General features: G+C 37.0%; 2 protein-coding genes across 2 annotated transcripts; both read left to right on the forward strand.

The window, feature by feature from the left end:
- The first annotated feature begins 6 nt into the window (after positions 1 to 6).
- Positions 7 to 8,248, forward strand: LOC117128023 (putative F-box protein At1g46984). The gene has a single exon (XM_033279380.1). The coding sequence runs from the start codon at positions 4,170 to 4,172 to the stop codon at positions 5,358 to 5,360; it is 1,191 nt and encodes a 396-aa protein (XP_033135271.1). The 5' UTR covers positions 7 to 4,169; the 3' UTR covers positions 5,361 to 8,248.
- Positions 8,249 to 9,760: 1,512 nt separating this feature from the next.
- On the forward strand, positions 9,761 to 10,531 carry LOC108869668 (secreted RxLR effector protein 161-like). Its single transcript, XM_018654388.2, has 2 exons — positions 9,761 to 10,332; positions 10,396 to 10,531. The coding sequence occupies exons 1-2, from the start codon at positions 9,761 to 9,763 to the stop codon at positions 10,529 to 10,531; spliced, it is 708 nt and encodes a 235-aa protein (XP_018509904.2).
- Positions 10,532 to 14,161: the final 3,630 nt, after the last annotated feature.

Here is a 14,161-nt window from a genome sequence, read left to right on the forward strand (position 1 = left end):
TTGCTATTCTTTTCTTTTTTACCGAGAAAGGGAATTGGTCAAAGCATTTCTTGTATTTCCCAGATATGGTTATCTGGAACATAAAATCAGTCTGGGGAACTGATACGGGTGAAATTGTTTGGGCGCAATGGCCTTGGATAAAACCATGCTATGTTTACTATTACAATGTGGAGAGACAGAGTGTTAGAAGAGTTTATATCCAAGGAATTGACGATAAGGTCTTTGCTATTCTTTTTTTTTTAATATTTATTTTTGCTGAAGTCAAAAACCTAGACCCTTTCTGAATCTTGCGGTTTAATTTTCTTGCTTATGGATTTGTTCTCTTTCTTAATTATCAGCGACATTGACTTTTTTCATGCTACTTCTATCTTATATCCACTCCAATGCTCCTTCCCTCCGAGGGCGATTTAATTTCATGGCATCCACCAATCTTCATTAATATGAATCTTCCAAACACCACTAATTCCTTTTTCAGCGCCAATCCTACACTGACCTCCTCCTCCCAATCTTATCCTTGTCATCATCAAAGTAAAAGTCTTGACGTTAGGGAAATGAAAACTATTGTGGAGAAAGATTGAACTTGGGTTTCTGCATTTTCCTGAGGCGCACCAAAACGGGATATACATCAACGGGATTTTGTGTTACATTTCTCTTAACAAGTTAACTTACGTGATAGCATGCTTTGATGTTAAGTCTGAGAAATTTAGGTTTTTACAAATAGAGAAAGAGAGCTCTGTGTTGATTAGCTTCTTGATGTTGATAAACTACAAGAGACAGTTAGGTGCCCTAGTCTTTGATGATGGTGACGTTTATTATAACAAGAGCAATAAATGGTCAAAGCGTAGTTTTTGTTTGCCAGTTTGAGCTTTCATGGCCAAAAGATCAATCTGAGAAACTCATACGGGCGAAATTGTTTGGGCGCCAAGTCCTTGGACCTATCAATTTTATGTTTTCTACTACAATGTGGAGAGACAGAATGTTAGAAGCATTGAGATCAAAGGAATTGAAGAGAAATTGATGTGTCGAGATGCCCTTGAACCAATTTTCATCTTCACAAACCATGTTGAGAATCTGATGATGCGGCAATAAATCCGTAGCTGATCACGGTATTTATTTGACTTTAATTATTATTTTTTCTGAAGTCTAAGAGCATGTCCAACCATAAGTATATTAAGAGCAACATATACGGTGGAAGTGCTGAAGGGTTCTAAAAGAAAAAAAAAATATTAGTATGCTAATCATGTAAATATATATTTATTTTTAGAACTTTTAAAAAATTAGAAAAGTGACATCTCTTGCTTTAGTTTCCTAAGAGGTCCTAAAAAGTCTTACTTTTGAGAACTTTTTCTAACTCTCCCTCTTATTTTTCTGATTTTATCTTTTCTTTTAAGTTTTACAACTCCTTCCAAATATTATGGTTGGAGCTGCTCTAACAAGGGTATCTAACATGTAAAATATTAATATTTTACTATAATTCAGTTAATGGTTAAATTTTAAAACAGATAAAGAAAGTAAAACCAATTATGGAATGACACACAATGTCAAAGTATCGCAATTTTTTTTTTGTTGAGGATGTAAACAGGGAATTTATTTTTGTTCTCTCTCCACCTTTAACAATTTTTTAATTTGTTTAATACATAGATACTGGTTAAATACTGCTGTTAAGGTTGTCCTAAGAAAATATCTAACAGTTTAGAAACGTAAATATGTATCTAAAATTTATAATAATAACAATTTTGATTTAAATAGATTATTGACTTAAAATTTAAGTGATAGCAGAAATCTAACTAATCCTGTAATGACATTTGACAAAGCAGTTTCAAATAGAGTTCTAAAAACATCTCTAGATACTTTTTGACAGTCTCTCTTCTCTTTTGACATTTTTTTTCTAAGAGTTGAGAAACTCTTGTCCATCCCACAGATGGACATGCTCTTAAGATCTATTCTTATTGATTTTTTGTTTGTTTCATAAATCTTTGCAACATTGATCTCATTAATATTTCCATGCTAGTACTGCTTTTTATCCATTCATATCACATAAATATTACGTAGACTTGAGAAACAGATCTTACATAGAGAGATGAGCTCTATCATCTTACTCCTTGTGAGCTGTGAGTTTTTGACCATGCCAAGAAGCAAGAGTGACCGAAGCTTATCTACGTATTGCCACCTTTTTGAAAGAATATGGTTTGTCAGAGCAAGTTATACTTTGTATACAATTGATATTGCTCTTCCACCTGGAGAAAAACACTGTTAAAAAGAGTTAAAACCCAAGATTTCTCTGGGAGCCGAAATTCGCACCGTCGATTTCCATAAAATAAGGAAAGTTAGGAAACCCTAAATTTCCCAGAGGTCCCAGATTTCTGCTAAGCCAAACGTCAAGCAATCAGATAACATAAACAGACGAAAATGATAACTTGAATAAAGTAAAAAGAGAGCAAAGAAGATCTTATTCCAAATTTGTGTATAAGCGTTCACAACAGGTAACACCTTGGTCGCAAGAGCTGTTGGCGAGTTCCTAGTTCTAACCACCTAAGACTTGAAACCTAGTTGAGTCGCAGCTCGATAACAAAAACAGAAAATTGCCTAATATTGCGCTAAGTGCTAAGTTTGCTGTGTGTGTAAAAGTTCTCTCTTGCGCCTGTCGCTTTCGTGTCCCTTATATACTCCTTCTAGGTCGGTCTGGGCTTTCCTTTTCTGCCCTTGGGCCGAGTTTATCTTCTCGCAGGAATATTCCATTTTTTCCGATCTTGATGATTATCCTTTGAAACTTGACATTTATCTCCGAATTTGCCTTTAGTACGACGTCGATTTTACGAGATAGCGGAAATCAGTAGTATATCTCAGATAACCATTATATTAAGCTAAGCGTTATCATTTTATACGATCGATCCGAACTTATATGAGAAAATAAGTCTTCGTCGTTTTTATCGTAAAGTTTTAACGGTAACTCCGATCGGGACGAAACAAGAGACAGTTTGACCGAGACCCGAAAGAGGGAGTTTCGGAGACGAGAATGCATGGTGTGGGACTGATCCAACTCACTTAATGGCGAATTGGACAAGGCTGATCCAACTCGACATCGGGCAAGTTGGACATGATGCATCCAACTCGCCCAATGGCGAGTTGGATTGGACGTGGGCGAGTTGGGTCAGTCCCAAACCACGCATTCTTGTCTTCGGAACTCTCAATGGTGATTTGGACTTGGCTTATCCAATTTTCCCGATGGCGGGTCGTACGATGCTGGTTTCCTTGTCTTGATGCTTTGGAAACATCTATTCGAGAGATTGAATGATCCCTTCCGAGGACCTTGTCGCGCAAATATTCTTAAAAATACGAAGTTTTAGTTTTCCATTTTTTTATTTTTTTCACAAAAAGGTTTCTCGAGAACTTTTGGACATTGATTTCATCATTACCGATTTTGACCCCAACAATTTCCAGATGATGATGTCTTAGTTTATCCTTCTTTTCTCATCCTTTATCGACGTCGGATCCTCCACAGAAGCCCACCGCTCTTATATACAAGGTCCTTCACTTCGAGGATAATTTTTTTCCGTCTTTCATCAACTTTGATAGCATATTTTCAAATCGGCATCCACCAATCTTCTTTCTGAATCTTCCAACCCCCGCTAAATCCATTTTCAGTGCCAATCCTCCACTCACCTCTTTCTCCCAGTCTTATCGTCATCACAGTAAAAGTCAATGGTTTATTAATGTACTAAGAAGATAAGTCAACTGTTATCGGTTAATGATGATAATTTTATATGGATATGGATTCGATAATGAATTAAATCATAGGAACGATTACTGAGATTATCACTATTTGGTATTTCACAAGAAAACCTGAGTTTTTTTGGTTTAGGGGATGAATCAGTTGACCCCTAAAACGTAATTTTTTTTTTACTAACAAGTAGAGAATTCAACATCTTAATAAGATTATGGTACTAAAAAGAATATTTGTTGCCATATGAATTCAAATTTTGGTTCATGAATGGTGGAAAAATAAAAGACACAATAGGATACTTAAGATTCCACATTAAAAAGAAAAGGAAACTAAAGATTTTAAAAATATAATGTAAAATATCAGGATATGTTTTTTGATAAGCCTATAGTATATTACCTCCTGTTGTCTTAGCTATCTGCATTCCCAGACCATAGCAAAAATCGTCATGAGCCTAGAGAAATACAACATTCCGGTGAAACACCTTAAAATCATCAAAGGCCACACACGATCATCAAAAAACTCTTCAACGTATGTAGGAGGAAACTCGGAGACGCTTCCCATCGATCTCATCATCGAGATCCTCAAGAGACTACCAGCAAAAGCCATTGCACTATGTCGATGTGTCTCGAAGGAATGGGATTCCTTACTTAGCAGTCCAAATTTCGCAAAATCGTTCCTGACGAGTTCATCCACTCGGCCACAACTTTTGTTCACGTTTGAATTCAAAGGCAAGTGGCACTTCTTTTCATCCCCTCAGCTTCATTTTAATGAGAACATAAGTGTTGTAGCACCGGATTATCATATGGGTGTCTCTGGAGATTGGTACAAAGAAGTTTGTCTATCCGCCAACGGTTTTGTCTATCTTTACGAAAAGCAGATGCTAAAGGGAAAGATGGAAAGGGTTCCTGTGCTATGTAACCCTAGCACGGGTCAGAAAATACCTCTACCTAAAGTGAGAGCTAAGAATAATGAGTTAAGAAGCTTTCTTGGGTATGATCCTATCGAGAAGCAATTCAAGGTTTTGTGCATGACCGTAACAAAGTATAGAAGACAAATAAACTCCAGAGAACATCACGTCTTGACGCTAGGGAAAGGAAACCCATCATGGAGAAAGATAGAATGTGAGTTTCCCCATTTTCCTCAGAACTACAGAAAGGGGATATGCATCAACGGGATATTGTATTATGCAGCTCATAACAACTTTATTAACGTGATAGCATGCTTTAATGTTAAGTCTGAAAAGTTTAGGTTTATACATATAGATTTCAACTTTTGGACGTTGATAAACTACAAGGGAAAGTTAGGTGTCTTAGTCCGTGATTATAGTGACAATAATCAGTTATGGGTTCTAGATGATACCGAGAAAGGGAAATGGACAAAGCATATCTTGTATTTCCCAAATATGATTTTCTGGAACATAAAATCAGTCTGGGGAACTGATACAGGTGAAGTTGTTTGGGCGCAGTGGTGTTGGAAGAAACCATTCTATGTTTACTATTACAATGTGGAGAGAAAGAGTGTTAGAAGAGTTGAGATCCAAGGAATTGAAGAGAAGGTCTTTATGGATCCAGCTGCACACCATGGTGAAGTCTTCACCTTCCCAAACCATGTTGAGAATCTGATGTTTCGGCAATAAATCCGTGGCTGATCGCGGGGTCTTTGCTCTCTTTGTTTTTATATTTATTTTTGCTGAAGTCTGATGCCTAGACCATTTCTGAATCTTGTAGTTTAATTTTCTTTCTTATGGATTTGTTTTGTTTCTAATTATCAGCGACATTGATCTATTTGTGCTACTTCTGTTTTATGCATTTATATCACTTAAAGATTTCTAAAGCTTGAGTAACAGATACTCCCTCCGTTTCATATTAAGTGTCGTTGTAGAGAAATTGTTTCGTTACAAAATAAGTGTCGTTTTCAACTTTGAATGCAAAATTTATTAGTTTTATTTAACAATTAATTTTCTATTGGTTGAAATATGGTTAGGTGTATAAATAATTGTGTTTTTATATATGAAGTATACAAAATTAATTGTTTCCTTAATCTGTGTGCACAAACCCAAAGTGACACTTAAAATGAAACAGAGGGAGTATTAGATATAACATACAAAAAGATTAGCTCCAACACCAAAATCATCGTGAGCTGTGAGGTTTTGACGATGCCGAAAAGCAAGAATGGTTGAAGTTTATCTAAGTTTTCCACTTTTCCAAAGGAATGTGGTTGTGCAGACGAGTTATTATTTGTAGGACTCACTTGTACAAGTAAAATTGCTCTACAACCCGAAAAATAACAGTACAGTGCAGATACGTGATAAATGTTGGACCAAGCTTGAAATAACTTAAGCAACAAGCTATCTATTTCCTACCGAGTTATGGAATAGGAAATAGGAAAGTCCTTAAGTGTTTAGGAGTTATCTAAACATTATTATCTAGTGTGTCTAGGACTTTATATTCTTATATATATGGAGATGTCAAAGTGTGACATAAAATAAGAGTTTTGTGATTGAGAGAGCTTAAGGTTTTGAGTGAGTTTTCTTAAGAGAGTGATTCTTATTAAGAGAGTTCTTAGTTGTGTTCTTGAGATCGAGTTTCAATATTTGGTATCAGAGCTTTAGGTGCGAAAAAGCGAGAGTTATTGTGATCAGATACACACCATGAGCGACGACAAGAAAGACGAGGTCATGATGAAATCGAAAGAGATAGGACCATCTTCAATTAAGTGTCCCATGCTTGATTCTGAAAACTACACAGTATGGGCCATACGGATGAAGATTGCACTCAAGGTAAACAAGGTGTGGGAGGTTATAGAGTCTGGAACAAAGGACGAAGACAAAAACAATATGGCGATTGCGTTGTTGTTCCAATCTATACCAGAAGCACCAATTCTAAAACTTGGAGACCTTGATACCGCAAAGGCCGTGTGGGAAGCCATACAAGCTAGACATGTTGGAGCTGATAGGGTTAAGGAGGCGAGATAACAAACGCTAATGGCTGAATTTGACAGAATCAAGATGAAGGAATCAGATACGATTGATGCGTTTGTGGGAAAACTTTCAGAAATCTCTTCGAAATCAATTGCACTTGGAGAAGTCATTGATGAACCAAAACTTGTTAAGAAGTTTCTGAAAAGTCTACCACGAAAGCGTTATATACATATTATTGCAGCACTTGAACAAGTCCTTGATCTTAATATCACAAGTTTTGAGGATATTGTTGGGAGGCTAAAAGCATATGAAGAGAGAATTGGTGAAGAAGAAGAGGAAGAAGAAACGGATGATCAACGCAAGCTTATGTTTGCGAATTCTGATTCGCGTCCTCAAGAGAATCACAGAAGAAACAGAGGACGAGGAAGAGGATACGGTGGTCGATCGTACTGGAGATGTAGAGGTCGTGGTCGCCATGGTCCGTGGTATAGACAAGAGCGAGATGACTCCAAGATAATGTGTTAAAGGTGTGATAAGCTAGGGCATTATGCGACGGATTGTCCAGATAGGTTACTTAAGCTTCTTCAGGAAATAACAGAGAAGAAGGAAGAGGATACAGAAGTGGCTGATAATTTGATGTTACATGAAGTGGTGTTCTTAAACGAACAAAAGGTCGAGCCAAGTTCGTTTGAAAGTGATCAAGATTCACTCGACTTATGGTACCTTGACAACGGAGCCAGCAATCATATGAGTGGGAATCGGTTATTCTTCTTTGAGCTCGATGAAACAATCAAAGGAATGGTAAAATTCAGTGATGATTCTCGAATAGAGATACAAGGAAAAGGCTCAATACATTTCTTACTCAAGAATGGCGACAAGAAGGTTCTTAATAACATATACTTTATTCCTGATTTAAAGAGCAATATTATAAGTTCGGGACAGGCCACTGAAGCATGGTGTGAAGTTACTATGAAAGATGATCACCTAATAATATATGATCGAAATGGCAATTTAATAGTGAAAACTAAGAGATCCAGGAATCAGTTATATAAGGTGACCATAGACGTGGATAGCATCAAGTGTCTTCAACTGATAGGCTCGGATGAAGGAAATAAATGGCACTCCCGACTGGGACATGTCAATGTCGAGACTATGAAGTTGATGGCTAACAAGGAGGTTGTAGTTGGCCTACCAAAGATGTTCATAGAGAAAGACACGTGCGGTTCCTGTCTGCGAGGCAAACAGACACGACAAAGCTTCCCTCAGGCAAGCACATACAGAGCTACACAACCTCTTGAGCTGGTACACGGAGACCTTTGCGGGCCAATTAAACCATCTACACCAGCACACAAGAGTTACGTGTTCGTGATCATTGATGATTACTCTCGCTACATGTGGAGCATTCTACTAAAAGAGAAGAACGAAGCGTTTGATAAGTTCAAAATATTCAAGGCACAAGCCGAGCAAGAAACAAGAACCAAGATTCTAACATTCCGGACAGATAGAGGAGGAGAATTTATATCAAAAGAATTTCAAAATTTCTGTGAGATCAATGGCATCAAGAGACATCTTACAGACCAATATTTGCCGCAAAAAAAAAAAACGGAGTCGTAGAAAGGCGTAATAGGACGTTATTAGAGATGACAAGAAGCATTCTTAACCATAAAGATATGCCTAACTATCTATGGGGAGAAGATATAAGACATGCAATTTATCTTATAAATCGCGTGGCGACAAGGTCACTAAGTCCTCCACAGACGCCATATGAAGCTTTGCGACAAAGAAAACCTAACCTTGGGCACATTCGTGTCTTTGGGTGCTTAGGATATGCGAGAACAGAAGCAGCTGGGAGAAAGAAGCTAGACGATAGATCAAAACTTCTTGTTCATCTTGGAACCGAACCAGGTTCTAAGGCATATCGTCTCTTTGATCCAACTAAACAAAGAATAGTTGTTAGTAGGGATGTAATATGTGATGAGGAGCAAGGCTGGAACTGGAACAAAAAGGAAGATATTAACTCTGGAATGCTTAACCTACATTTTTGAGAGACTTGGAGATCACGCAAGTAGAGGAGATGAGGTTGATGATTCAGAAGGAGAAGGCAACGGTTCAGTTCGAGTTATGAACGAATCAGAGAGTCATGCCGAAGCCGAGAAAAGTAAGGAGAAAAGCGAAACAGAAGATGAGGTTGATGACGAAGAAGACGGTCCTAGACGATCAGATAGAGTTAGAAGAAAACCAGATTACCTTAGTGAGTATATCTGTCTTGCTGAGATTGAATGCGAAAGAATATTGATCATGATCAATGAAGAACCTTGGGATTTTGAAGAAGCTAAAGCTCACAGAGAATGGGTGGTAGAGTGTGAGGATGAGATTGAGTCCATAGTAAAGAACAAAATGTGGGACTTGGTCGAGTTACCACTCGGAGCTAAAGCTATCGGACTAAAGTTGGTTTTCAAGATCAAAAGAAACCCTGATGGAAGCATAATCAAGTTCAAGGCAAGACTAGTAGCTAAAGGATATGTACAAAGACACGGCATAGACTATGATGAGGTGTTTGCGCCGGTGGCACGAATTGAAATGATACAATTCATCCTTTCTCTTGCGGCCACAAATCATTGGCAGGTTCATCATCTCGATGTCAAGGCCGCTTTTTTTCATGGAGAGCTCAAAGAAGAAGTATATGTGAGGCAACCAAAAGGGTTTGAGGTTAAAGGAAGAGAAGACAAGGTGTATAAACTGAACAAGGCACTTTATGGGCTTAAGCAAGCCCCTAGAGCTTGGAACATCAAGCTCAACAGCATATTACGAGGGCTTGGCTTCATTAAGTGTTCTAAGGAGGCGTCTCTTTATCGAAGAAAGGAGAATGATCATCTATTGATTGTTGCAGTCTATGTGGATGACCTTCTTGTAACGCGTTCAAGTCTAGAGATGATACATGAGTTTAAGGAGGAGAGGCTACAAACTTTGATATGAGTGATCTTGGAAAGCTAAGATACTATCTTGGTATTGAGGTAACACAACACTCAGATGGTATAACATTGTCCCAAGCAAGATATGTGTCCAAGCTAGTTGAAGAAGCAGGAATGGGTGATCGCAATTCATGTCAAATACCGATGGAACTGAATGTGAAGATGTCTAGGGGATTAAACGAGAAACACGTTGGTGAGAAGGAGTATAGAAGAAGCATTGGTTGTCTGAGGTACCTCCTCCTTACACGGCGTGATCTTTCCTTTGTTGTGGGTATGCTTAGTCGATACATGCATGAACCGAGAGAGTCTCACAATGTGTTGCTCAAACAAGTGTTGCAGTACCTACGAGGCACATTGTCGTATGGTTTGTCATATGAACGAGCTGATGGCATGAGGCTGATAGGATACAGCGACAGTAGTCATAATGCTGATGCAGATGATGGGAGGAGTACAACCGGTCACATATTCTACCTTGAGAAGTGCCCTATTACTTGGTGTTCACAAAAGCAAGAAACAGTGGATCTCTCGTCTTGTGAAGCAGAATTTATGGCTGCTACAGAAGCGGCAAAGCAAGCAATCTGGCTCCAAGACCTTCTAGCTGAAGTAACCGGAAGTAGATGTGAAAAGGTGACTCTCCGAATCGATAACAAGTCGGCTATAGCACTCACCAAGAATCCAATGTTTCATGGTCGCAGAAAAGAGCAAACACATACACCGTAGGTTTCATTTCATAAGAGAATGTGTAGAGAACAATTAAGTAGAAGTGGATCATGTACCAGGAACGGAACAAAAGGCCGATATACTAACCAAGTCCCTTGGCAAGAGATGAGAAGCTTCATTGGGGTTCAAGAGTTGAAGATTGGAGATTTCAAGCTTGAGGTTGAGGGGAAGAATGTTGGACCAAGCTTGAAATAACGTAAGCAACAAGCTATATATTTCCTACCGAGTTTTGGAATAGGAAATAGGAAAGTCCTTAAGTGTTTAGGAGTTATCTAAACATTATTATCTAGTGTGTTTAGGACTTTATATTCTTATATATATGGAGATATCAAAGTGTGACATAAAATAAGAGTTTTGTGATTGAGAGAGCTTAAGGTTTTGAGTGAGTTTCCTTAAGAGATTAATAAGAGAGTGATTCTTATTAAGAGAGTTCTTAGTTGTGTATATGTTTATCGCAGATTTTCTTGCAGATTTTAGGATGCAAAAGTTTATCGGAGGTTCCAGAGTACTGCAGGCAGAGCCGTTCATTGTGGTCATCTGCTGCGGAGAGAGCATGTCCATCAAGGATGTCATACATGCAAAACATTTCATCGATCCAAGTGTTTTAGGGAAAGCTTCATTGTGGAATCATTATCCGTAGAATTGTTCATTAGTATTGAATATGTTGCAAGTAGTTGATCATCATATGTAATAGAATTAAATTATGTGATGTAATGTGTATTATCCAGTGTTAAAAACATGATTTTTTGAATCTAAAACATTTAAGCAATTAACAAAACATTTTCAAAATTATTTATTTTTTTACAAATTTATAAACTTTTTTTTTCAATTCAAATCAGATTTCATATTTTAAGAATATTTTTATTATAAAAAAACGTTTCACAAAACCTTTTTTTTTAACAAATTTCGTAAACAATTTATATTTTTTAAAAACGTTTTATACAACTTTTAAATTTTAAAAATAATTTTTTTTAAATAGTTTATTTTTAGTATTTATTTATTTTAAAATTGTGTTAATTTATGAAATGTTAAATTAGGTTTTGCTACATTATGTTGTTAGATTGGGAATTTAGATATAATCTCTGTTATTTGTATATTTAAGATTCTTTACTTTTATAATTATTTTTTTTTATATTTTTATAGATTTTGGTATATTTTAAATTTTATTATTTTAAATAAAGCTTAAAATTAAAAATGTTTTGAATTTATTAAAGTTTTTGTAGATTTTTGCATAAGAGAGCGACGGTTGCGGAGGCATTAGTAAATGGTGACTGGTGGCTGAGTGCTTCGAGGAGCAGAAATATCATCATCATTTTGTTGAAGCAATGCTTACCGTCGGCTATCCCTATAGTGCAGTCATCTAATGACGATGTATATCTATGGAGAATGGGGAATGAGGCCCCTACTGATCGTTTCTCTACAGCAAAGACTTGGCGAGTCCTTCACCCGCCAAACCCCCCGGTCTATTGGCATGCACAAATCTGGTTTAAAGGCCGAGTTCCTAAACATGCCTTCATTGCATGGCTCGTGGTTTGGAATAGGCTAGCAACGCGAGACAGGATGCGGGGATGGGGGATCGATGTCTCTCCAAGCTGTTTGCTCTGCTCTGGCCTTGATGAGAGTAGGCAACATCTCTTTTTCGATTGCACCTTCAGTGCTGAGATATGGACCTATTTCTGCTCACGCCTTCACCTGTCGCCTCCTGTTCTGCTGGAGGATTGCATCAGATGGTTGAAGGCTCTGTCATCGGATACAAACACACTGCTTGTCATTAAGTTGGTCTTCCAAGCGGTGATTTATATGGTTTGGAGGGAGAGAAATTCACGGTTGCATACTAACATTTGCAGACCTGCTCAGAATATTATTAATGATATTAAAAAGACTTTGAGATTGAGATTGGACCCTATTTCTAGGAACATGAGATTGGATAGTAGTTCTTCTTCTACCCCCTTGGGTTTTTGGTTAAGTATAATTTGAGGGCAATGTTAAGTCCCTGGGTATAAGTCAAGGTAGGCAGTAGAACCTTGTATTAAGTTGGAATCATATACATAAATAAAGAGTTTTTTTTATTAAAAAAAAAAAAAATTTAAACATTCTAACAAATTTTAATGAAGTTTTCCAGTGAATTCTCGACGAGGTGGCCACCTGAAATTCCTGAATGAAAAGTTCAATGACCGTAAACGTTGAAAATTCTTTGGTAAACAGTATCGTGAATTTTTGAAGATACGTGTTCATCAAAATCTGTCGGGAAAGACCATCCCAAAGACTTTCCGATGGATATCTTTGTCGAGAAAAGCTTATTTTCTTGTAATGTATGTTGCATAAAAATATTTTACTTTAGAAGTCCATGGGTAGGACGTTTCCAAGAGATGATTTAGACATGTGTCATATGTGACCCTGACAGTTGCGTTTAACCATTCATACACCTCTCCATTGACAACCTTAGAGCACCCACAACCACAGCTCCTTAACAATAAATCATTAACAATAAATCCTTAACAATAAATTATTATAATAATATGTGGGGTCCAAATATTTAAGAATTTGTGCTACAATTGTCTCTTGAAGTCCTAATTTAAGGATTTTTTTTTCTGACAGCCTCTTCACTGTGTGCGGGCTCCACCGCCGCATGGGAGCCCGTGATTGGCCAATCTTTTTATTTTTTTTTATTTTTTTTAAATTCGGATAAAAAAAAAGAAAAGAAAATAAAATATTCTAAAAGTTGTTGTTAAGGATTTGTTTTTAAGGATTTATGGTTGTGGATGCTCTTACATCTCTTAACAGATTTACGTATTATTCACTCAACCAAAAGAAACTTTTATGTTGTTCTTCACTTTCATAGGTTAGTTGGAAATTTAGGATATGACCTACATTGTGCTCCAAGTTGCCTGATAAGGTTCACAGTATGAGAAAACCTCCATGTAGTTTCCAAAATTGGACAAGTGAAAAAGTGGTTGATGTTTTCTTTAGCAGAAAAACAAGTTGACAAGTTTTATCCATTTGAATTCCTCTTGTATTCAATCTTGTTGCATCCCTAAGGCAGATGATAAAACCCTCTAAATAAAATGTTCAATTTAGGTAGTAATTGCAACCTCAATGGATATACTGGACACCTAGTTAACTCTGTCGCTACTCTATAGCCTGAGTTACCATAGTAATCTCATGTTTTATCATAACACCAGATGACCTTGTATGGATGTGATTCATGTGTTAAACGTAAACTAGCCATTAAATCCCAATCTTTAAATATCAGAGAATCTCCCATTTTCATAATAATGTCCTTTGAATAAGGCAAGCAAAATGTTCTCTTGTTATGAAACCTTGTTCATTGGTGGTGGTGTGGCTAGTAACCAATGATCCTCATATAGATTGATTGGAAATGAAGTGTATTCTTCTTTAGGAGCGATCTAACCATGCTAAGATTAATGACCAACCATAACTATAAGACTGGTCCTATTTTTGTGTCGCTTCTAAGACATAGGCGTTATTTCAATTAGGAGCCTTCAAGAGTCTTGAAAATAAGGGGTTTGGGTTTTAAAGGATCCGCCATGCTTATCTTGCTAACAAAAAAAATCATTAAATATCTCAAGATCTCATATCTTTTTCTCCCTTCCTTATATGGATACACAAATCGCTTCCATGCAAGCCATGTAATTATTTTCGCATCAGAAAATTTAGTCTGCCACAACCTCTCTCTTCAATAACACACTCAAAATTACCTCTCTTTCTTCCTTACCCTTCTATCAGGTAAGTTTTTATTTAGGTTAGATTGTTAACTTATTTTATATTAGGTTGTTGACTATTGGGATTTAAATTTTAGTTTTA

The sequence above is a fragment of the Brassica rapa genome, chromosome A09 (genome assembly GCF_000309985.2).
Source record: "Brassica rapa cultivar Chiifu-401-42 chromosome A09, CAAS_Brap_v3.01, whole genome shotgun sequence".
NCBI lineage: Eukaryota > Viridiplantae > Streptophyta > Magnoliopsida > Brassicales > Brassicaceae > Brassica > Brassica rapa.